Source organism: Phoca vitulina, unplaced genomic scaffold (genome assembly GCF_004348235.1).
Source record: "Phoca vitulina isolate PV1807 unplaced genomic scaffold, GSC_HSeal_1.0 scaffold12, whole genome shotgun sequence".
Taxonomy (NCBI): domain Eukaryota; kingdom Metazoa; phylum Chordata; class Mammalia; order Carnivora; family Phocidae; genus Phoca; species Phoca vitulina.
The window spans coordinates 12916377-12940077 of NW_022589715.1; the positions used below are offsets into that span (position 1 = coordinate 12916377).

Genomic DNA, 23701 nt, shown 5'->3' on the forward strand with positions numbered 1-23701 from the left:
TCTATTCTGTTCCATTGATCTATATGTCTGTTTTTGTGCCAGTACCATACTGTCTTGATGATTACAGCTTTGTATAACCTCTTCGACCTCAGCTGCAACAACTTCTTCCTAGAAACATCACCAAAGGCAAGGGAAGCAAGGGCAAAAATGAACTATTGGGACTTTATCAAGATAAAAAGCTTTTGCACAGCAAAAAAACAGTCAACAAAACCAAAAGACAACTGACAGAATGAAGAAGATATTTGTAAATGACATATCAGATAAAGGGCTAGTATCCAAAATCTATAAAGAACTTACCAAACTCAACACCCAAAGAACAAATGATTCAACCAAGAAATGGGCAGAAGACATGAACAGACATTTTTCCAAAGAAGACATCCAAATGGCCAACAGACACATGAAAAAGTGCTCAACATTGCTCGGCATCAGGGAAATCTAAATCAAAACCTCAATGAGATACCACCTCACACCAGTCAGAAAGGCTAAAATTAATAAGTCAGGAAACAACAGATGTTGGCAGGGATGCGGAGAAAGGGGAACCCTCCTACACTGCTGGTGGGAATGCAAGCTGGTGCAGCCACTCTGGAAAACAGTATGGAGGTTCCTCAAAAAGTTGAAAATAGAGCTACCGTATGACCCAGCAATTGCACTACTGGGTATTTACCCCAAAGATACAAATGTAGGGATCTGAAGGGGTACATGCACCCCTATGATTATAGCAGCAATGTCCACAATAGCCAAACTATGGAAAGAGCCAAGATGTCCATCGACAGATGAATGGATAAAGAAGATGTGGTATATATATACACTTCAGCTCAGGTCATGATCTCAGGGTCCTGGGATCGAACCCCATGTCAAGCTCCATGCTCAGCCGGGAGTCTGCTTGTCCCTCTTCCTCTGCCCCTACCCCTGCTCATGCTCTCTCTCTCAAATAAATAAATGAAATCTTTTAAAAAATAAATTTAATGTTAGCTGCAGGGTTTTTTGTAGATGATTTTTATCAAGTTGAGGAACTTCCCTTGTTACTATTTTTTGAGAGTTTATTTATTTATTTAATCACAAATGGATATTGAACTTTGTCAAAATTTTCTTCTGCATTGAGTGATATGGTCATGTGATTTTTCTTCTTTAGCCTGTTACATTGGATTATACTGATTAATTTTCAAATATTGAGCCAGTCCCACATCCTTGGAATAAACCCCTTGGTCATGGTGTTTAATTCCTCTTACATATTACTGAGTTCTTTTTTTTTTTTAAGATTTTATTTATTTGACAGAGAGAGAGATACAGTGAGAGAGGGAACACAATCAGGGGGGAGTGGGAAAGGGAGAAGCAGGCTTTCTGCCGAGCAGAGAGCCCCATGTGGGGCTTGATCCCAGGACCCCGGGACCATGACCTGAGCGGAAGGCAGACGTTTAATGACTGAGCCACCCAGGCGCCCCACGTATTACTGAATTTTCTTTGCTATATTTTGTTAAGAGTTTTTGTGTCTATATTCATGAGGGATATTGGTCCATAGTTTTCTTATTTTATACTTTTTTTTTTTTTTTCTGGTCTGGTTTTGGTATCAGGGTAATATTACCTGCATAAAGTGAATTGGGGCATTTGCTCCTCTTTTATTTTCTTGGAGAGATTTGCTATTTTCTAGGAGAGTTTGCCCCTCTTCTATTTTCTAGGAGAGACTTTGTATAGTTGGTGTTAATTGTTCTTTCTTTCTTTCTTTCTTCTTTCTTCTTTCTTCTTTCTTGTTTCCTTTTTTTAATTGAAGTATAGTTGACACACAATGTTACATTAGTTTCAGGCATACAACATAGTGATTCCACAACTCTATTGATTATCTTATGCTCACCACAAGTGTAGCTACCACCTCTCACCTTACATCACTATTACAGTACCACTGACTATATTCCCTATGCTGTACCTTTCATCCCCATGAATTATTCATTCTACAACTGGAAGCCTGAACCTCCCATTCCTCTTCACCCCTTGGCAACTATCAGTTTGCTCTCTGTGTTTATGCATCAATCTCTGCATTAATTATTCTTTGAACATTTGATAGAATTTTCCAGTTTAACCATCTGAGCCTGAGAACATAGATTGTTTATATTTTATTTTCTGTTTGTTCTCTCTGTTTTCTTTTCCTTTCTTCCTATGGATTACTTGAACATTTTTTAGAATTCCATTTTTACATATCTATAGTGTTTTTTAAAACTGCTTTATTGAAATATAATTCACATATTATATGATTCATTCACTTAAAAATTTTTACAGTACTTACTGCTCACCACAATAAGTGTAGTTACCATTTGTCACTATACAACTTATTACAATATTATTTGCTATATTTCCTATGCTGTACTTTTCATCTCCATATGTACAATTCAATGACTTTTAGTACATTCACAAATTGTGCAACCATCACCATTATATAATTCCAGAACATTTTCATTACCCCAAAAAGAAAGCCCATACATATTAGCAATCACATTCCATTCTGCATTTTTCCCATCTCCTGGAAACCACTAATCTATGTTCTCTCACTATGGATTTGCCGATTCTATACAAAATTATGTGTCCTTGGATTTGGTTTCTTTCCCTTGGCATAGTGTTTTCCATTTTTCATCCACATTGTAGCATGAATCAGTATTTCATTCCTTTTTATGACCAAATAAGATTTGATTATATGGATAATATATTTTATGTATCTATTTATCAGTTGATGGACATTTAGGTTCATTCTACTTTTTTACTATTATGAATAATGCCGCTATGAATATCTGTGTACAAGTTCTTGTGTGGACATATATTTTCATTTTGATTTGTATGTTTCTAGAGTGGAATTGCTGAATCATATGGTATCATATTTAACTTCTTGAGGAACTGCCCAACTGCCTTCCAAAGTTACTGCATCATTTTACATCCCCACTGTCAGTGTATGATATGAGAGTTCCAGTTCTTTGTATCCTCAGGAACATTTACTGTCTGTCCTTTTTTTATTATAGCCATCAGAGTGTGTGTGAAGTCATCTCATTGTGGTTTTGATTTTCATTTCCCTGATGGCCAATATCTCTATGGTATTTTTTAGTGTACTTCTTTGTATAGTTTTTTAGTGGTTGCTCTAAGTATTACATTATATGTATATAACTTATCACAGTCTACCAGTGTTATCATTTCACCAGTTCAAGTGAAGTATAGAAACCTTACTTCTCTTTAGGTCTCTTCCTCCCCCCATTTATAATATAATTATCTTAAGTATTTCCTCTATCTATATTTAAAATCTTATTAGGCAATATTATAATTTTTGCTTCAACCATTGGACACAGTTTAGAAAACTCAAAAGGAGAGTAAAAGCCCATTGCATTTAATCCATACTTTTGCCTAGTCTGTTCTTTTTTTGCTCCCTAGTATTCCTAGATTCCTTCTTTTATTGTTCCCTTTCTGTTTAGAGAACTTCCTGTTTAGAAAATCTCTTTTCTTGAGGCACCTGGGTGGCTCAGTCAGTTAAGCGTCTGCCTTCAGCTCAGGTCATGATCTCAGAGTCCTGAGATCGAGCCCTGCGTCCAGCCCCGCATCCAGCCCCGCGTCCAGCCTGCTTCTCCCTCCCTCTCTACCCCCCACTCCTCACTCGTGTGCTCACTTTCTCTCTCTCTCTCTCTCAAATAAATAAGATCTTAAAAAAGAAACTATTCTCTTAAGGTAGTTTTCTGGAAACACATTCTCTTAGTTTTCCTTCAACTGAAAATGTCTTTATTTCCCCTTCATTCTGAAGAATATTATCTTGGCATATAAGATTCTGGGTTGACAGTTCTTTTCTTCTAGTACTTGAAAAATATTGTGCTATTTCCTTCTGTCTCCCATGGTTCTGATAAGAGATCCATTGCCATTTGAGTTGTTTTTCCCCAATAGATAAGATGTCATTTTTCTCTGGCTGCTTTTGAGATGTTTTTAGTTTTCAAAAGTTGAATTAACCATGCATCTTGGGGTGTATTTCTTTGGCTGTATCTTTTTTGGGGTTTGCTCAGTCTCTTGAATGTGCAGGTTTATGTCCCTTGCCAATTTGGAGAAGTTTTCAATCATTATTTCTTTTCTTTTCTTTGGCCATTCTTTCTTTTTTAAAAATATTTTATTTATTTATTTGAGAGAGACAAAGATAGTGAGAGAGAATGAGCGGGAAGGGGAGGGAGAAGCAGGCTTCCCGCGAAGCATGGAGCCCGATGTGGGACTTGATCCCACGACCCTGGGATCATGACCTGAGCCAAAGGCAGACACTTAACCAACTGAGCCACCCAGGCGCCTCTGGCCATTATTTCTTTAAGTACTTTTTCTGTCCTGCTAGATTTCTCTTCTTCCATGAATCTGCTGACACAAATGCTACATCTTTTGTTAAAGTTCCACAGGTCTCTGAGGTTCTGTTCATTCTTTTTCAGTCTATTTTCTGTCATTCAGATTGGGTACTGTCTTATTGTTCTATTTTCCATTTCACTGATTCTTTCTTCTGTCTTCTCCATTGTATTGTTGAGCCTATTCAGTGAGCTTTTTATTTTGGTTATTGTGTTTTTTAATTCTAAAATTTCCCTTTGGTTCTTCTTTGTATGTTCCTTTTTCCTGAGATTTTTTTTATTTGTTTCAATCATGTTACAAATCGTTTATTGAAGCATTTTAAAAATCATGGAATTTAGGGGCGCCTGGGTGGCTCAGTCGTTAAGCCTCTGCCTTCCGCTCAGGTCAAGATCCCAGCGTCCTGGGATCGAGCCCCGCATCGGGCTCCCTGCTCCACAGGGAAGCCTGCTTCTCCCTCTCCTACTTCCCCTGCTTGTGTTCCCTCTCTCACTGTGTCTCTCTGTCAAATAAATAAAATCTTAAAAAAAAAAAAAAAGATTAAAAATCATGGAATCTAAAAATCTTTATTAGATAATTTTAACATTTTTGTTATCTCATTCTTAGCATCTATATTAAGTTTACTGGGGCTGCCACAACAAATGACCACAAACTAGGTGGCTTAAAACAACAGACATTTATCCTCTCACAGTTCTTGAGGCTAGAAATTAAGGTGAAATCAAGGCTGAAATCAAGGTTTTTGGCAGAGCCATACTTCGCTGATGGCTCTAGGAAATAATCCTTCCTTGCCTCTTCTAGCTTTTGATAGTTCAATCTTCGGTGTTTCTTGACTTGCAGATACACACTCCAATCTCTGCCTCTGTCTCCACATGGTTTTCTCTATTATGTGTCTGTGTCCAAATTTCCCTCTTCTTAAAGGACACCAGTTTTATTGGATTTAGGACCAACCTTAATCCCATATGATCTCTACTCAATTTAATTTATGGGCAAAGACCCTATTTTCAAATAAGGTGACATTCAAAGGTTCCAGTGGACATGGATTTTTGGGAGACCCTGTTCAACGTAGTAAAGCATATATTGATTATATTTTTTTCATTTAGTTTGAGAACTTCCTGGTTCTTGGTAAGATGAGTGATTTTCATTTGAAACCTGGACATTTCATATTATGTTCTGAGATTCTGCATCTTATTTAAACCTGTTTCTGCTGTTTTTTTTTTTTTTTTTTCTGACACTGCTTTGGTAGGAAAAGTGGAGGTACCACGTCATTACTTACAAGTGAACGTAGGAGTCCAAGTTCCTTACTTAACCTTCATTCAGTGAGACTCCTCATGAGAGGAGTTCCTCTTTTTTTAGTTCTTTTTTTTATTAAGTTTTTATTTATTTAAGGAATCTCTACACCCCACATGGGGCTTGAACTCATGAGCCTGAGACCAAGAGTTGCATACTCTTCCATCTGAGCCAACCAGGAACCCTGAGAGGAGTTCCTCTTTAATGCTAGGTAGATATGAGAGTTTCAGTTCTCCACTGACACTATGGGGGGGGTGGTCTCAGTATCACTGGGTGGTGATGAAAGTCCTGAGTCTCCATTAGGTCTCCTCTAACTCCAGTGGGGAGAGGGAGGGTTGCCTTGTGACTACCAGGTGTGGTGGGAGTTCAGGCTCCCCAATTTCCATTAAGATTTATTATTTGACTTATGAGTTACTTGGAAATATGTTTTCACATTTCAAAAATAATTTAAGTTTTCTTTTCTGTCATTGATTTTTAACCCAGTTGAAATGTGGTCTCATTTAGTGGGATGTGTATCAAAATGGTTTCTTCACTTGTCTTATATTTTAGTACATAGTCAATTTTGGTAAACCTTTGATATGTAATAACTTATTCTGTCTGTTGTGCACAAAATATGACAATTAGATTAAATGTTTTCATGTCTTGTCTTCATGTCTTGTTTTCATGTCTTCTGTCTTTATCAAATGTTTGTCTTCTTGATCTATCAATTAGTGAAAGAAAAGTTCAGATTTCCCCCTATGATAGTGGGTTTATGTATTTCTCTTTGAAATTTTCAGTTCTTGGGGTGACTGTGTGGCTCAGTCGGTTGGGTGTCTGCCTTTGGCTTGGGTCATGATCCCAGGGTCCTGGGATTGAGCCCTGTGTTGGGCTCCTTGCTCAGTGGAGAGTCTGCTTCTCCCTATACCCCTCCCCACCACTTGTGCTCTCTCTCTGTCAAATAAATGAATAAAATCTTAAAAAAAAAAAAAAAAGAAATTGTCAGTTCTTGCTGCTGCTTCTTTTTTTTTTTTAGACTATATGATTAGCTTCCTGGTAGATTGAAATTTGCACATTATAAATAAACTTCTTTATACATAAAAAGCTATTTTGCCATAAAATCTATTTTGTCTGATAATAATATAGCTATAACAGTTTTGTTTTGGTTAATAATTGCCTGGTAAATATGTTTGTGCAGGTCTTTCTTCCAATTTTTTTTTTTTTTTTTTTTTGTATTTTATGTTGTAGTTGTGTCCCTTTTAAGTAGCTTAAAACTAAATGTAAAAAAACCTAGTCTGGAATCTCTTTTCAATGGTGAGTTTAGTGCATTTCATTATGAATACGGATATATCTTTATTTCTATCATTGTCTTTTGTGTCTCCTACTTTTCCTGACTTTTCTGTCTCTTTTTTTACCTTATTTATTTAAAATAATTTTAATTATTTATCTGAGAGAGAGACTGAGAAAGCACGAGTGGGGGGAAGGGCAGAGGGAGAGGGAGAAGGGAGCCTGATGCAGAGCTCAATACCAGGACCCCGAGATCATGACGTGAGCTGAAGTCAGACACTTAACCGACTGAGCCACCCAGGCACCCCTCTACCTTATTTAGATTAATATTCTTTTTTAAAGATTTTTTTATTTATTTGAGAGAGAGAGAGCACGAGTGGGGGGAAAGGCAGAGGGAGAGGAGAAGCATACTCCCTGCTGAGCAGGGAGCCTGCCATGGGTTTTGATCCCAGAACCCTGGGATCATGACCTGAGCCGAAGGCCGCTTAACTGACTGAGCCACCCAGGCACCCCTAGATTAATATTCTTAATTCCATTTTTTCCTCTACTATTCTGGAAGTACTGCTTTTTAGTGATTATCCTTAAAATTCTAACAAATTTACTTAATATCTAAAATTATTCAATATCTTTACTCCTTCCCAAAGAGTATTAAAGTATATCTTGTTTTCAGTATCTCACTGTTGTGGGGAAATAAAGGAAGATGTGTGATTCCCCTGTGATCATTTTAATTCCAATGACTTCCCACCCATTTTTTCATATTACTGTTGTGGAATGTCTTAGTTTTACCCTTTTAATCTCCCCCAATTCAATATTATTATCATTTATTCAATCAATTCTTTTCAGATTGACCACAGTATTCACTAAATTATGTTATCATTTCTTTGTGTATCTAAGGCCTTCCTTTTAAGATCATCACTATTATTTGTAAAACACATTCTTTAGACTTTTGTTTAGTGTTAATCTATCAGTTTGTGGATTTTTTTTTTTTTTGTCTGTTGTTAGTCATTTTTACTCCTGAAGATGTCTTTATTTTGCCCTCCTTTTGGAATGATAATTTAGCAGGGTATACAATTACAAGTTAACAGTTTGGTTCCCCCACCCCGCTCAGGTCCCCATGAAGTTCTCAACAGTTTAAATTAGGAACAGTTTAATTGAATATCTAGGCCTAGGATTTGCAACACAAAGGAAGTAGTATAAATTTAAACCCACAGGAAGGCAACCTTATAATTATGGTTTCTTAAGGAAGCCTTCTAATTTTATTTTTTCACCAGATATGTGGCCTGAAACATTTTCTTCTTAGCCCTCTTTGTTAGCAGATAGATTTCTCTCCCTAGTCTGCCTTTCACTGAGGGTGAAGTCTTCAAGGATCTTATATTCGGGGGGTCTCAATTTTGCTTCACCATTTTCCCGGCCTTTAAAAGCCTTGTCTCCTGTTCTTCTGCCCAATCATTAAAACCAAGCATACTATGTGATCTCACTTGTGTGACGTTCAAGAAGAGATAAAACTAATCTATGGAGATACAAGTCAGAATAATGATTATGTTTGGTGGGTATCGACTGGAAATAGGCATCATAGAGCCTTCTAAGATTTTGGAAATTTTTTTTTTTTTTTAAGATTTTATTTATTTGACAGAGAGAGACACAGCGAGAGAGCGAACACCAGCAGGGGGAGTGGGAGAGGGAGAAGCAGGTTTCCCGTGGAGCAGGGAGCCCGATGCGGGGCTCGATCCCAGGACCCTGGGATCATGACCTGAACCGCAGGCAGTCGCTTAACGACTGAGCCACCCAGGTGCCCCAATTTTGGAAATGTTTTAAATGTTGATCTACAAGTGGTTTTACAGATATATACATATGTAAAAATTCATCAGCTCATACACTTAAGACCTGTGCACTTTACCATCTATAAGCTATATATAATTAAAAAAAAAAACCAACAAAGTTCTAAGTTTCTGTTATTGGCAGATATTACTAAATTCTCTTAACATTTTTTGAGATCAACCATGCACAAAAAATAGTTCTGGTTATATTTTATCAAGACTCTCTATGTGTTTGTAGTGACTTTTTCAGAATATTCAGCCTAACATCCATGTTGAATGTGTGAGTCACATGCTACTCTTCCAATTCTGATATTCTGATACTATTTTTGGCAACTTTAGTAAAGTATTGCTTACATGTTCCAGCTGGATTCATCAAAGTCCAGGCTTTGTCCCTGCTATGCTGTGCAGAAATAAGAAAAGTGATGTGAATCTCCCATCAGAGTTTTAATGGTGGAAATGGTGCTTTAGAGGGCAATATGTGATGGCTGTAGTGATTACTGTGATTTCCCAGGGAAAGGTCATCCTTCAAGCTAGAGTCAGGCCTCGGATATCTACTTACCCCTTCCAAGTGGAAACTGTCCCTACTTTGGGGCCGCTCATGGAGGATAGAAGTCTGTTTATTTTGAAACGATTCAGCTAACCAGTCTCCCTCCATCCTCTATCACCTTCTCTCTTCTCTAAAGTGGAGGACTCATGTATAAATGAGAATTGTAGTTTAAATTGTACCCTTTCAAAAGATATGTTGAAGTCCTAACCCCCGTTACCTCAGAATGTGATCTTATTTGGAAATAGGATCATTGTACATATAATTAGTTGGGACAAGGTCATGGTGGATTAGGGTGGGCCCTTAATGTGACTGGTGTGCTTATAAGAAGAGGAAGAAAGACACAGAGGGAACATTGTTATTGACTGAAATGTGTCACCCCCAAAATGCATATGTGAAGCCCTAACCCCCAATGTGTTGGTATTTGGAGATGGAACCTGTGGGAGATAATTAGGTTTAGATGAGGTTATGAGGGTAGGGACCTCATGATGGGCTTAGTACCCTTATAAGAGAAAAAGACACCACAGCTTGCTCTCTCTACCACGTGAGGATGCAGCAAGAAGTCCAAACCAGGAAGAAAGTTCTCTCTAGAGCCTGACCTTGCTGGCACTTATCTCGGAGTTCCAGCCTCCAGAACTGTGAGAAAATAAATTTCTGTTGTTTAAGCCAATTTTTGGTATCTTGTTATGGCAGCACAAGCTGACTCGTACAAACACCACGTAATGACAGAAGCAGATATTGGAGTAATGCAGCTGCCAGCCTAGAAATGCCAATGATTGACAGCCATCGGCAGAACCTAGGGAAAGGAACAGAAGGATTCTACCCACAGTCTCAGAGGAAGCATGTCTGCTGACACCTTGATTGTGGAGTTCTAGTCTCCAGGACAGTGGGAGAATAAATTTCTGTTGTTTTAAACCACCTGTTTTGTTGTACTTAGTTACAGCAGCCCTTGGGAACTAGTACAGGGTAATGGTAAGGTTGGTGGAGGAATGCTGGAAATGGGCAGATGACTCAAGGTCTTTCTCTGCCTTCTCTCAAGTCATAAGCGGTGGCTAGAAGCCCCTGAGATCTGAAGGTTAGTCAGAAATGCAGATAAATCCATCCCCAAATTATTATATAAGGCATGGGAGGGAATTCAATTTTCCAAAGGTCAGTTTATGTCTAACATTTTCAGAGTTCATCTTTTGTATAAAACAAAGTGTATCTTGGTTTTATTAGGCCAAAATTCCTGCTAGGAATTGGGTTGTGATTTTTTCTTTCCCAAAGCATTTCATTTAACAGTCTACCTGGTGAATGGGGAGCAGTTGTGAGCTACAATGCTCCCTAAGATGAGAGATATTACAGAAATGAGCAGGGACAAACTGGGGAATGGAGGAAAAATAGTCCTTTCTATTTTTCACTTCAAATTCAGGGAAATATTTAAAGCATCGGGCATTGTAATACCTTTCAAGTGAAGGACATGCATCTATTTATAATATTTTTCAGGGATCAGGAGAACACACATAAAACCTTTGAAATTGTGTGTGAATAAATGTCTTTGTGAACATATGGCAAGGGAGTGTGATCCTGTTAAACACTTGCTGTGTTTGGCAGGAGCAAAGAGCTAGAATGCCTGCTCACTTAGTTCTTCCCACCCCCTCAGATGTGAGTCTTAGCAAGTGGGAGGATCTGGTGCATGCTTCCTGAGGTCCGTGGATGAAGGACAAACTATAGCTGCAGCCACAGTTTTGTCTAGTGCCAAACCAGTATCAGGACATAAATAGAGGATATGTTGCTCTGGGGGTGAAGCCTGGAGAATGTGTGGAGGATGCACAGTGCCCTTTTAGTCACCGAGGAAAACTGCACTGATGTGTTTATAGGGCTGTGTCAGTAGCTATGGGCTCTGTATTTCAGTTAGATACCACAAGCCCAATCCAACCTTCCTTCACACTCTCTCTGGCCTCTCTGCCCTTGATAACCAGCTTTAAAACAAGTGCAGCTTTAGGAATTGAAGTGCCTGTGGCCCAAAACCCACACCCAGAAACTGGGAAGGGTCTTAGGCACATGCTGTTTCTTTTGTACGGGATACTCCTCATATCTCTGCTGGCTCACCCTTCAAGGCTCACTTATATATCACCTTCAGGGAGGATTCACTCATCACCATGTTCTTCTTATGGTCAGAATTTTGCACATTTGTAGTAATTCACTTAACTTTATGGATCACCATTGTTTAATACCTGTCCTCACCAGATTGTATGAGGTTCTTTTTTGTTCACTATAGTTTTCCCAGACCCTATAGAATGCCTGACCCATAGTAGGCGTTTGAGAAATATTGTTGACTAATTCTAAGTTCAGTGTCTTCCTATATGAAAAATTGCTGCCTTATAGTTCATCCAAAAAGAAAGAAAAAGAAGAGGAGGGATATGGTGAAGAAAACCTTAAAAACATTTCCACAGATTTCTCGTTTTCAAAGTTCCTTCACATTAAAGAAAGGAAGAAAGGAAAGAAGGAAAACAATTCAGTGGAAAATGGGCAAAGGATAAAAGAAGTAATTCACAGAAGAAATTCAAATAGCCAATAAATATACAAAAAGATGCTCATCTAGACTAGTAATCCTAGAAATGGAAATTAAGAACAATATTTTATACCCTCAGATTGGTAAAATTGCAAAGTTTTGATAACATTCATTGCTAGCAAGGACTTAGGGAATAGGATGCTCTCATACACTGTTGGTTGTTCAAAACTAGTGCAATCTGTATGAAGAACATTGGTAGTATTTTTAAAATTAAAACTCTATATTTATTATTTAATAGGAAAAACTGGAAACCATTTGACCTCACACAATAGGGAAATGGCTAAAAAAATTTAGTGCATTCCTGCCACAGAATCCCTTAGCTATAAATATTAACATCAATGAAAATCTATGTCAAATTTTTTTTAAAAGGAGATTGCAAAACAATACGTATAATATGATCCCAACTAAGTAAAAATATATAAAAGCATATTCTCCAAAGGAAAAGATCTCAAACGATTCACACTATGTATAATTATAATAATTTTTGAGGGGCGCCTGGGTGGCTCAGTCGTTAAGCGTCTGCCTTCGGCTCAGGTCATGATCCCAGGGTCCTGGGATCGAGCCCCGCATCAGACTCCCTGCTCTGCGGAAGCCTGCTTCTCCCTCTGCACTCCCCCTGCTTGTGTTCCCTCTCTCGCTGTCTCTCTCTGACAAATAAATAAATAACATCTTTAAAAAAAAAAAACACCTGCTTAAAAAAAAAATTTTTTTTTTGAAAGATTTTATTTATTTATTTGAGAGAGAGTGAGCGAGAGGACATGAGCAGGGGAAGGGCATAGAGAGAAGCAGACTCCCCGCTGAGTGGGGAGCACATCGCCAGGCTTGATCCCAGGACCCAGGGATCATGACCTGAGCCGAAGGCAGACACTTAACCCATTGAGCCACCCAGGTGCCCTTATAATTATAATAATTTAATTACAAGGTCCTTTGAGATCTTTTCCCCTGAGGAACTAAGAATGGGATTTTAATTTTTACAATGAATCTGTACTGCTATTTTTAAAAGAACTTTATTGAAGTATGATTGACATATAGTGCACATATTTAAAGTATCCATTTGTTTTGACATTGTATACATCTGTGAAACCATCACAACAATCAAGAGAATATCCATCACCCCCAAAAGCTTACTCATGTGTCTCTGTAGTCTCTCCTTCCTGCCTCTTCCTAAACTAACCCGTCCCCTAGCAACCACTGAGCTACTTTCTGTCACTATAGACTAGTTTGCATTTTTTAGAATGCTATATATATGTAATCATACAGTACATACTCCTTTTTTTCTGGCTTCTTTCAGCATAATTATTTTAAGATTCATCCATGTTGTTGCATGTATCAATAGTTTGTTCATTTTTATTGCTGAGTAGTATTCTATTGCAAGGATCTATACAATTGATTTATCCATTCATCTTTTGATGGGCCTTTGGACTAGTTCCAGTTTTTGGCTATTACAAAAAAGGGTGCTATGAACATCCATTTACAAGTGTTTGTAAAGACATATGTTTTAATCTCCACTAGCTAGCAGTGGAATGGCATAAGTTAGGTGTATGTTTAGCATTTTAAGAAATTACCAAAACATTTTCAAAGTGGTTGTACCATTTTATGTTCCCACAAGAGATGGAGTATGGGGTTGTGGCACTAAATGAGTGGTCTCTTCACCAAGACGTTTGGTAATGACAGCGACCATCAGCTCACTGCGTAGGTTTAATCAGATTGCCAGGCTAAAATGCGTCTAGTCCTTTTTAATCACAGATGCCGTTGAGAATTTGATTAAGGTCATGGTCCATGTGGCGTATAGGACGACACACACACAAATGCCAGGTAGGAATCATCCACGTTGGAAATGACGATGAACACTGTGACACTTGGGCGGAAAGAAGAGGGCTGGAGTCCAAACACATTGAAAAGTTACCATTGTTGGGACTTGGTAAGAGGGGGAGAGAAGATGATGCCCAGGTTAGAATGATTAGGTGATGGTGGCGACAAGACAGGGGAGGAGTGGGTCTAGAGGGAGGAAGAAGGGGTCATTTCTGGCTTTGCTGCATGCGACGTGCCTAGGCGATACACGCTATTCGGAAAGTGGTTGTAAATGGACTTCGTCTAGGTGGAGATAAAGATTTCCGTGCAAAAACATACAGGTTTAGTGGAAGTATCAGGAGCAGCTGTAATCATCACGTGCAGTTAATAAATTCCTAACTTCCAAAGGAATCACTTCCACGCCTAACTGAAACAAGCCTAATTCGTCCAAAGGATCTACAAATGCCCTCCCAGAAGGTGCGCAATTGCAACAATCTTTCCGACGAAACTCCGCCCCGCCCAATTTTGCGCATGCGCCGGACGCATGCGCACCACCTTCACTGCGGCCGCTCCCTTCTCTGGGAGTCTGGGCTCCTTTCCTATCGCCTGTCCCGCCCAGGCGGCTGCCCGTGACCTGCCTGGGCGCAGGGAACGGAAAGCCGGAAGGGGCAAGACGAGTTCAGTTCGCCATGGGGCTGTTTGGGAAAACCCAGGAGAAGCCGCCCAAAGAGCTGGTAAGGGCTACGGTGATGGCAAAAGAGTCGGGGGATTTGCGTGGGGCGTAGTGGAGTTCGTAAGCGACTGGTCACTGTCCCTCCCGGCCGGCCAGGTGCCGTCGGCCCCCATTTCCGGGGTCTTCCACTCGACCGAGGGACCAGAGGAAGAATCTCTAAGGAGGTGGCTGTGGCTAAAGAGAGCCTTGCTACGTCAGAACTCCATAAGGGGGCCGAGGGCCAGATAAAGAGTTTCTCAGCCCCGGCGCCGAGGTAGCAAGGCGCTCTTGGCCTCTGGAAAGCCTCTCCCCTGCGCGCGTTGGTACGTCCCACCTGGAACCTTTCCCTGGCCGACGCCCCGCCCCTAACGCCCGCCTCCGGACAACTGGCGGACCTGCCCCTGCCCCGAGAGTGGTGCCCTGGAAGCCCCGCCACCGCCGCCCCTTGCACCTAACCCGCTGTAGTAAGTGGGAGGGTCTCTTTCCTCTTTCCCTGTCCTACAACATTATGTTGACTGCAGACACGTTAATTACAGAAGGGACCCGACTCGTGGGAATGGTACTGAGGAGAACTCAGGACCTGGCTTCGAATCATCTGGATCTACCTGTAAACAGAGATAATGGGATAATGTGTAGCGTTTGAGTGCCCTGCAGAGTCAGTCTTCCTAAGTTTGAATCCTGGTTCCCCATAGACCAGACATTGTGATCTAAGAAAGTTCATTTCTCTGTGCCTTAGTCTTGTCAGGTAGGAATGATAATAGTTTCACTTCAGAGTCATGGAAGATGAAAGACTGTTAAGTTTTTTAGTAATGCTAGTTAGGGTTAATTCTTTATATATTCTACAACCTGGCCACCCAAGTGCAGACCAGCCTCGTCGGCATCACCTGGTAGCTACTTCGAAATCTGAGGCCCTACCCAAGACCTTTTTAATCATAATTTGAATTCTAACAAGATCTTCAGTGACTTGTGTGAACATTAAAGTTTGAGAAGCATTGCTTTACAACACCCAGTACAAATTTACCCATAATGAAAAAAAAAACCACCCTGAAATCCTTCATTTAATAAATGATCTCACCTGTTCAGCTTTTGCAGGCATGTTTTTAAAAACCAATGTTCTACATTATGAAGTTGCTGACACATAATGTGTGTGTTAATGTTGGTTATATTTGTTAACCATAGGTCCTAGAACACTACATCCTCTATAAATATTAGTTTCTGTAGGCAACTTACTCAGTTTTACTCCCTGGTAGAATAAAAATTGTGGAGCTTAAATGAGGTAAGACCGTGTGACATTACTTTGTAAGCTGTAGAGCATTATATAGATGCACATTTTGTGGTGTGTATGTATTCAAGGATGCTTGTTATTGTAGAAGTGTATTTTTGATGTTAGGGAAAGATTATTTTCCTTCAGTGTTTGACCTTAGCTTTGCCATTCATAAAATGGGATAAGGTTCTGGGAAAACAGTCTTATTACTATTTAAACTGATCTCTTGTATATGTGTTACTTGCGTAACACTTAGAGTAGTTTTAAATGATAAATATAATTGCTAAGAACATGATGTCAGAATACTCTTCCAGTAGGGTAACCTACCTAGGAAAGTGAATCAACACCAGAAAATTTTAGGGTTAATGCATGAGATTGGTTTTTAAAATATGCCTGCCAGGGGGTGCCTGGTTGGCACAGTCAGTTTGCCATCCAGCTCTTGGTTTCGGCTCAGGTCATGATCTCATGGATCATGAAATCAAGCCTCATGCAGGACTCTGCTGTCAGTGCAGTCGCCTTGGGTTTCTGTGCTTGGGTTTCTCTCTCCCTCTACTCTCTCTCTCTCTCATAAATAAATACATCTTTAAAAAATATATATGCCTGGGGCGCCTGGGTGGCTCAGTCATTAAGCGTCTGCCTTCAGCTCAGGTCATGATCCCAGCGTCCTGGGATCGAGCCCCACGTCGGGCTCCCTGCTCCGCGGGAAGCCTGCTTCTCCCTCTCCCACTCCCCCTGCTTGTGTTCCCTCTCTTGCTGTATCTCTCTCTGTCAAAAAAAAAAAAAAAATACATATATGTATATGTATGCCTGCCAGTGGGATATCATAGTGATGAAATAAACAGCCAAGGAATGTATCATCTAGCAAGTAAAATAAGCATTTCAAGAACAAGTCTGGATTGGGTACTATATAAAGTTACAGGAGCGCAGAGGTTGGAGTGATCACCCCCAGGCTGGGGTGATCAGAAATGATTTGGCCCTTTACTGTCATGTTTTCCACACATCTCCTTCCTGTGAATTGGTTCTTGACTGTTTAGTGGGATTTTTAGTATTATTTATTTTAATTGGTGCTGGAGATACCCTGCTCAAGATTTTCTTTAAGTTCCCTTTCAGAGTACTTCACGCTAACCTTTGAGTTCTGATTATATCTCGTTCTAATTTGTCAGACAGTGTTTCTGTTTGCTTTGGGTTCAGCTTCTACCAAGTTCCCTTTATAACTTGTGATTTATGACCAAGGAAAGTGTTTTGTCACCTTCCACAATTATTTAGTATTGAGTTTGTAATTCCAGAAAGTGCCAATAAAGCAGGAATGAGAAATACCGTTTTTTCTCTGTGGAGCTGCTGACACACAGATAAAGTATTGGGAAACATATCTGAATAAGACATGTAATGTCAGGTATTTTAGTCTTAGTTTGGCATTTTTTTAAGAGAGAGAAGGAGAAAAATTAAGTGTTTAACTTTGTAAAAGAAGTTAAGTAAAGGAAATTAAAACAAAAGATAACATTGGCAAGGAAGAAGAGAGGAGAGAATTGACAAAATGCCAGAGTCTCAGCTGGGCAACTGTTGAGTTAGGATAAATTTATAGTATGCCTTCCACTGGGGGCTGGAAGATGAGGGCATGTGGGTCATGGTCCCAGCATAGGTGCAAAAGGCAGGTGCAGCTGTGCCACACCATCCTGGTTGTCATTTAGGCCATCGTCACAAGCCATTCAGGCAAGTAAAATACATTAGGGGTGGTGTTCCCACAGCTTTGGTACAGTATGCAGCACAGAGTAGGTGCTAAATAAATGTTGAGTATGAATGAATAATGGTAAATTGAATAATGGTCAGAATAAAGTCAAATATTCCTGAAGCCAAATATTCCTAAGATGAACAGTGTTTCAAAGGATACTCCAGGGAAACGTTATAGCTACTTAAGGGGCCTTACAGACTAAAACTATTGCTCCCAGGCATCTCTGATGCATTGCCGGAGACGTTTTAGGGGTGAAACTTGTTCTACCTTAAAGTGCCCACGTGAAGAGTAGATTGGGCCTGCTAAGGATGAAGAAGCCTTCTAATTTACTTAGAACCCTGTGACTGTGTCGTGATGGGAATCAAGAGGACGTGAGATTGTGTTGGAAAGAGATTCTTCTGTTGGATTGAGGTACTGCTGGAAAATTGTGCTGTCCTTACATAGGGATTTCGCGGATTTAGCCTTTGGATAGGGTAGTACAGTCATGGCACCAGAATTCCTGTCATACGACTAACTTATATCCTTAAACTAAGTCATGTCTCATGGTTGTGGGTTGCTATAAGAAAAAAAGAAAATGAGACAGGGAGATGGAGAAAAAGAGAAAGTTTCATTTACTTAGTTCATACAATAAACATTTACTGAGATATTTTAGTGTGTATTGGGTTGGACACCAGGTTTTCAAAAAATAAGACACTGGATGACAACATCAAAGAATACCAAGCTTACTGGGGGACTCTGGCATGTGAATAAATACTCATATTAGAGTAAATAAGGGCAGTGATGTAAGTATATACAAGATCTGTGATGTCACAGTGGAAGGAGTGGTTAACTGTTCAGAGTGGGGAAGAAGACCTGATCAGGTAGGGTATCTAGATCTTATCACAAGGGGCATTAGTCAGATGGATGATGTGGTATAAGATTAGGAAAGAGGGGGCATCCCAAGCACAGTAAACTGTATGTGCAAGGTATGGAAGTGTGGAGCATAGATTGGAGGGACCAGAAAAAACTCAAACGTGGTTAGAGGATGAAATACTGTGAAATCTGAGTGGGATGCAGGCGGAAGTGATGGCAGTGTCAGATATAAAATTGCAGAGGTCGATCGAGGGTAGATTAGCAAAGCCCAGTGTGTCATGCCCGCTAAGGATGAGAGCATTCAGAATAGTGGTTTGGAGCAAGAATTGAAGGGAAGAGAATTAGGTATGGGGGCCAGTTTGTGGCCCAGGTGAGAGATGATGCTGGTCTTAATTGTGGAAATATGGGAATAGAGAGGATAGGATGAATTTTTGAAATATTTAGGAGATATGGTCAGAATTTGCTGATCTGGGTGTGGAATAAGAGTGTAAAGCTGATTCTTAGGGTTGACTGGAGGTGAGGTTAAACAGAAACCTATCATTCCCCTCAGTTTGGTACCCATGAACTGAAAATGAGAGAATTCAGGACAACAGCAGGTTTGATGGGATACTGATGGTGGAGGGGAAGGAACCACAGAGTTCAGTTTTGGACAGAATTCAGGAGATCAAGGAAAACATTAGAGAAAAGATTATCCTGGGAGAATATTTTTCTACTTTGTCCACTCAGCAAAATTGTAAGCTTCTTGAGAGCAAGGATCATGTTTTTTTTTTTTTTTTTTTTTTTAAAGATTTTATTTATTTATTTGACAGAGAGAGACACAGTGAGAGAGGGAACACAGGCAGGGGGAGTGGGAGAGGGAGAAGCAGGCTCCCCGCGGAGCAGGGAGCCCGATGCGGGGCTCGATCCCAGGACCCGGGATCATGACCTGAGCCGAAGGCAGACGCTTAACGACTGAGCCACCCAGGCGCCACCAAGGATCATGTTTTTCTTTATCATTCATTGAGTCAGCATAGTGTTGAACTCCCTTAGTAAGAATAAGGTGCCTATCAGATATTTGCTTGATGAACAAAAGTAGAGGTAGTGAGAGAACAGTTACATATTTGAAGTATAACCTACTTGTCCCTCTTTTGTATATCCATCTGACTGTGATCATAATAGGCACATTTTGACCTTATTTCAGTTATTTGTTCCTTTTGCTGAATTTCTAGTTTTATGTATGTGTTAAATCTTGAAGGAGACACAAAATCCCAGTTTACAGAGATTGCCTTTAGGGAGAGGTGCTAGGTAGCTGAGAGTCAAAAGTGGGAGGGGAACTTAGTTTTCACTATGTATATGCCTGTTGTAGTTTACTCAGGCTGCTGTAACAAAATACTATAGATTAGGTAGCTTACACCCAATAGAAATTTATTTCTCACAGTTCTGGAGATTAAGAAGTATAAGATCAAGGTACCTACAGATTGAGTGTCTGGTGAGGACGTGATTCCTAATTATAGATGGCTGGCTTTACACTGTGTCCTCACATGGTAGAAGGAGGAATCCAGTTTTCTGGGGTCTTTTTTGTAAGGTCACTGAACTCATTCATGAGGGCTCTGCAGTCATGACCCAGTCACTTCCCTAACACCCCACATCCAAATACTATACATTGGGGATTAGGTTTTAACATAGGAATTTTGGGGGGACATATACATTCTGTCTATAGCAGTGTGATTAGAATCTCCCAGCGTGGGACCTGGAATCAGCCATTTCTCTAAGGAGCACTGGTTTCTTTTAGTGGGATTGGTATTTAGGTGCTCATGGTGCTTATTGCTACTGGAGTGTTCTTCCTTCTAGGCCTTTTAATTGAACAGAACTAAGAAATCATTCTTTAAAAAAATCATGAGGTGATTAGAGACTAGGTTGCTTTGAACCAGCCCTTCTGCCAAAAATAACTAGAAGAGCTAGATAAAAAGCATAACTATATGTAATCACTTAAAACTATCTAGGCAGTGAAGAATTGCAAAATCAAAATCCCAGAGAAAAGGGAAGTTCAGTTACATGAGCCCAGTCATTTGGGACCACTTTCCCACTAAAGAGATCCTCTAATTCCTAACGCAGTGGTTAAGAAACTGAGAATTTGAGTGGAGTTCTTCACAGACCCTATGGTTAGATAGTTCAGAGATTAGAGTTCAGGGCATACCAATGGTAAGGGATTCAGGTAAATTTCCAAGGCTCTTGGTTGGGACTCTGAAAGGATACACTTCAGCAGTGGCAGTGATCTGGGAGTAAACTGGCTTTCACAAATATTGAAGTCCAGTTTCAGATCCCTGATTGCATTCATTAAGCTTAATTAAAAACCAGTCGACAGTGCCCTTAGGCTAGGTGTTTGCCAAAAGCAAATGTAAGTCTTCTCTGGAAGGAGATAACATTATCCAGAGACAAATTATCCTGTGGATTTTTCATATACAGTATTCAGAATTCAGGGGAAAAAAATTGACTCCTAGGAAATCTCTGTTCTGAATATGTCTTTATGTATTCTGGATACCAACTCTTTATAAGTGCTTTTTATTTGTTACCATTTATATCTTTAGATCTCAAGATCTCCAAATTTGTGGCCTTTCCCCTTTCTTTAAATGGTGTCTTATGATGAATAGAAATTCTTAATTTCAGTGTAGTTAAAAATATCAGTCTTTTCCTTTATGCTCTCGATTTTTGTCTTTTTAAAAGATTATTTGTCAGAGAGAGAGCATGCGTGAGAGAGGAAGCGCAAGCAGGGGGAGACTTCTATGTACAGAGGTGAATTCTATGTACAGTCAGGTTGAGAACCTGGGACATGGCTGGATAATTTTGGTTGTTCCCATTTCTCCTAAGTATGTTTTTCTTTTGCAAAATCTCTTTTGATTTTTGAAGTTAATTTTTTTTCTTTTTGACAAGATTTTATGAAACTTTCTCTTTGACATTTAAAAACAAATATAGAAAGTTTTTTTAGATTTTTCATTGTTACTAATGGCTCAAATTTTATGCCCCTTCACAACGCATATTCCATGCAGTTGAATTCAACATGTTATTGAGCATCTGCTTTGTGCCAGACATTGTGCAAAGGCTAAGTGAATAAGAAAAGATCTTTGACCTCTGGAGTGGACAGTCTATAAGTAATTTATAAGTATAATATGGTTTATAAAAGAGGGGAGGTATAGCATTGTGTGTAATTATATTGCAAGGGGTTTAATCCATCCTAGAGGTCAAGGAAGGCCTCCTCAAAGTATCATTTAAGCTGAGACTTGAAGAACACGTTCAGAAAACATGTTCTTTAACTATTTTTTCTGACTACTGCTGACATTTGGTGAAAGAAATATTTCCTGCTGGTCATATGAAATTGTTCTATCAGCTAGTTGCCACCTTCTTTTTTTTTTTTTTAAGATCTTTGTCAGAGAGCACAAGCAGGGGAAGCAGCAGGCAGAGGGAGAAGCAGGCTCCCCGCTGAGCAAGGAGCCCAGTGTGGGACTGGATCCCAGGACCCTGGGATCATGACCTGAGCTGAAGGCATACACTTAACTGACTGCACCACCCAGGCGTCCCTAGTTGCCACCTTCAACATAGTTATTAAATTGCTCCAATTCATGCCTCAGTGCTTCTAGTTGTCGAAATACTTCAAGTATAAATAGAAGGTATAATTTATCATATTAAGATGTTAATAAAATGAAAATTGAGCTTAATCAACATTATCTGGAAGATTTGAATTTAGACCATTTAAAAATGAGTTTGCTTCAGTTAATTATAAAGAAGTATTTACTTTCATGTATATAGTTGAGTATATTTGTGTGGGTCAAATTCTAGGCCTCTGTTCTGTTCCATTGATCTATGTGTCTGTTTGTCTCTACATCCTTGCCAACAATGTTTTTTGTTTTTGTTTTTGGGTTGTTTTTTGGTTTTTGGTTTTTTTTTGATAGCCATCTGCTGGGGGTGAAGCGGTATCTCATGGTTTTGATTTGCATTTTTTTAGTGACCAATGAAGTAGAATATCTTTTCATGTGCTTGTTGGCCATTTGTATATCTTTTTTGGAGAAATGTCTATTTATGTCCTTTGTACAATTTTTATTTTTTTATTTTTTTTTATTTTTTTGAAGATTTTGTTTATTTATTTAAGAGAGAGAATGAGATAGAGAGAGAGAGCATGAGAAGGGGGAGGGTCAGAGGGAGAAGCAGACTCCCTGCTGAGCAGGGAGCCCCATGTGGGACTCGATCCTGGGACTCCAGGATCATGACCTGAGCCGAAGGCAGTGGCTTAACCAACTGAGCCACCCAGGCGCCCCTGTACAATTTTTAATTGGGCTGACTTTGTTGTTGAATTGTCGGACTTCATTACATACTTATAGTAAGCTTTTATCAGATACATGATTTGCAAATATTTTCTCCCATTTTATAGGTTATCTTTTTACTTTCTTGATAATATGCTTTACACAATTGTTTTTAATAGATTTATTTATTTGAGAGAAAGAGCATGAGCATGGGGAGGGGTAGAGGGAGAGAGAGAGGCAGAGAAGCAAACTTCCCACTGAGCGCAGAGCCTGACACAGCTCGATCCCAGGACCCTGAGATCATGACCTGAGCCTAAACCAAGAGTGGAGGCTTAACCAACTGAGCCACCCAGGTGCCCCAGTTGTTTTTTCATTTTAATGAGGTTCAGTTTGTGTATTTTTTCTGTTTTTGTTCATGCTTTTGGGACATTTCTAATTATCCATTGCTAAATTTGATACTTTGAGAGTTTTATAGATTTAGCTTCCATAGCTAGGTCTTTGACTCATGTTAATTTTTATATATTGGAGGTAGGAGTACAGCTTGCTTTTTTTTTTTTTTTTAAGATTTTATTGGTTTGAGACAGAGAGAATGAGGGGGGAGGGGCAGAGGGAGAGGGAGAAGCAGACTCCCTGCTGAGCAGGGAGCCTGACATGGGGCTCAATCTCAGGACCCTGAGATTATGACCTGAGTCGAAGGCAGACAGTTAACCGACTGAGCCACCCAGGCACCCACAGCTTGCTTTTGTTTAGTGTTTGCATGGTATATTTCTGTATGCCTGAACCTTTAATCTTAGTCTTTATATTTAAGTGGGTTTTTGGTAGGCAACATATAGTTAGGTCTTGCTTTTTATTCCCCTCTCCCCCACTCTGACACACTTTTAGTTGGTTTATTTAGACCGTTCACATTTAAAACTACTATTGATACAGCTGCATCGTCATCTACAGTGTTGTAACTGGTGTCTATTATATTTCTTTGTTACTTTTTCCGATCTTAAAAACATTTTTTTTTTGCCTTGTGTGGTTTTAATTGAGCATTTTATATAATTCATTTTATCTCATATTTTTGCATATCAATTATACATCTTTAAGAAGATTTTAGTGATTATCCCAGATTTTGAAATACATGTTTGCAATTAACTAACTTAACTTCTAATAACATTATACTGTTTCATGTTTCACATGAAATGCAGGTACCTTCTAACATTGTACTCCCAGTCCTCCCTCCTGTCCAGTATGACCTTGTTCTCATTCATTTCACTTATCTGTATGCTGTCTT

General features: G+C 39.5%; 1 protein-coding gene across 3 annotated transcripts in view; it reads left to right on the plus strand.

The window, feature by feature from the left end:
• LOC116636101 (charged multivesicular body protein 3) overlaps nt 1-23701 on the plus strand; it is a 110493-nt gene that overhangs the window by 34721 nt on the left and 52071 nt on the right. Inside the window, exon 1 of one of the 3 annotated variants that reach the window (XM_032410511.1) lies at nt 14138-14328. The exons of 1 other annotated variant lie outside the window; for it this stretch is intronic. In XM_032410511.1, the coding sequence (XP_032266402.1) occupies nt 14139-14328 (190 nt within the window). In that variant the 5' untranslated portion in view covers nt 14138. Of the gene's footprint in view, nt 1-14137; nt 14329-23701 lie in introns of those variants that run through there. One more of the 3 variants, XM_032410513.1, reaches the window with a different exon arrangement.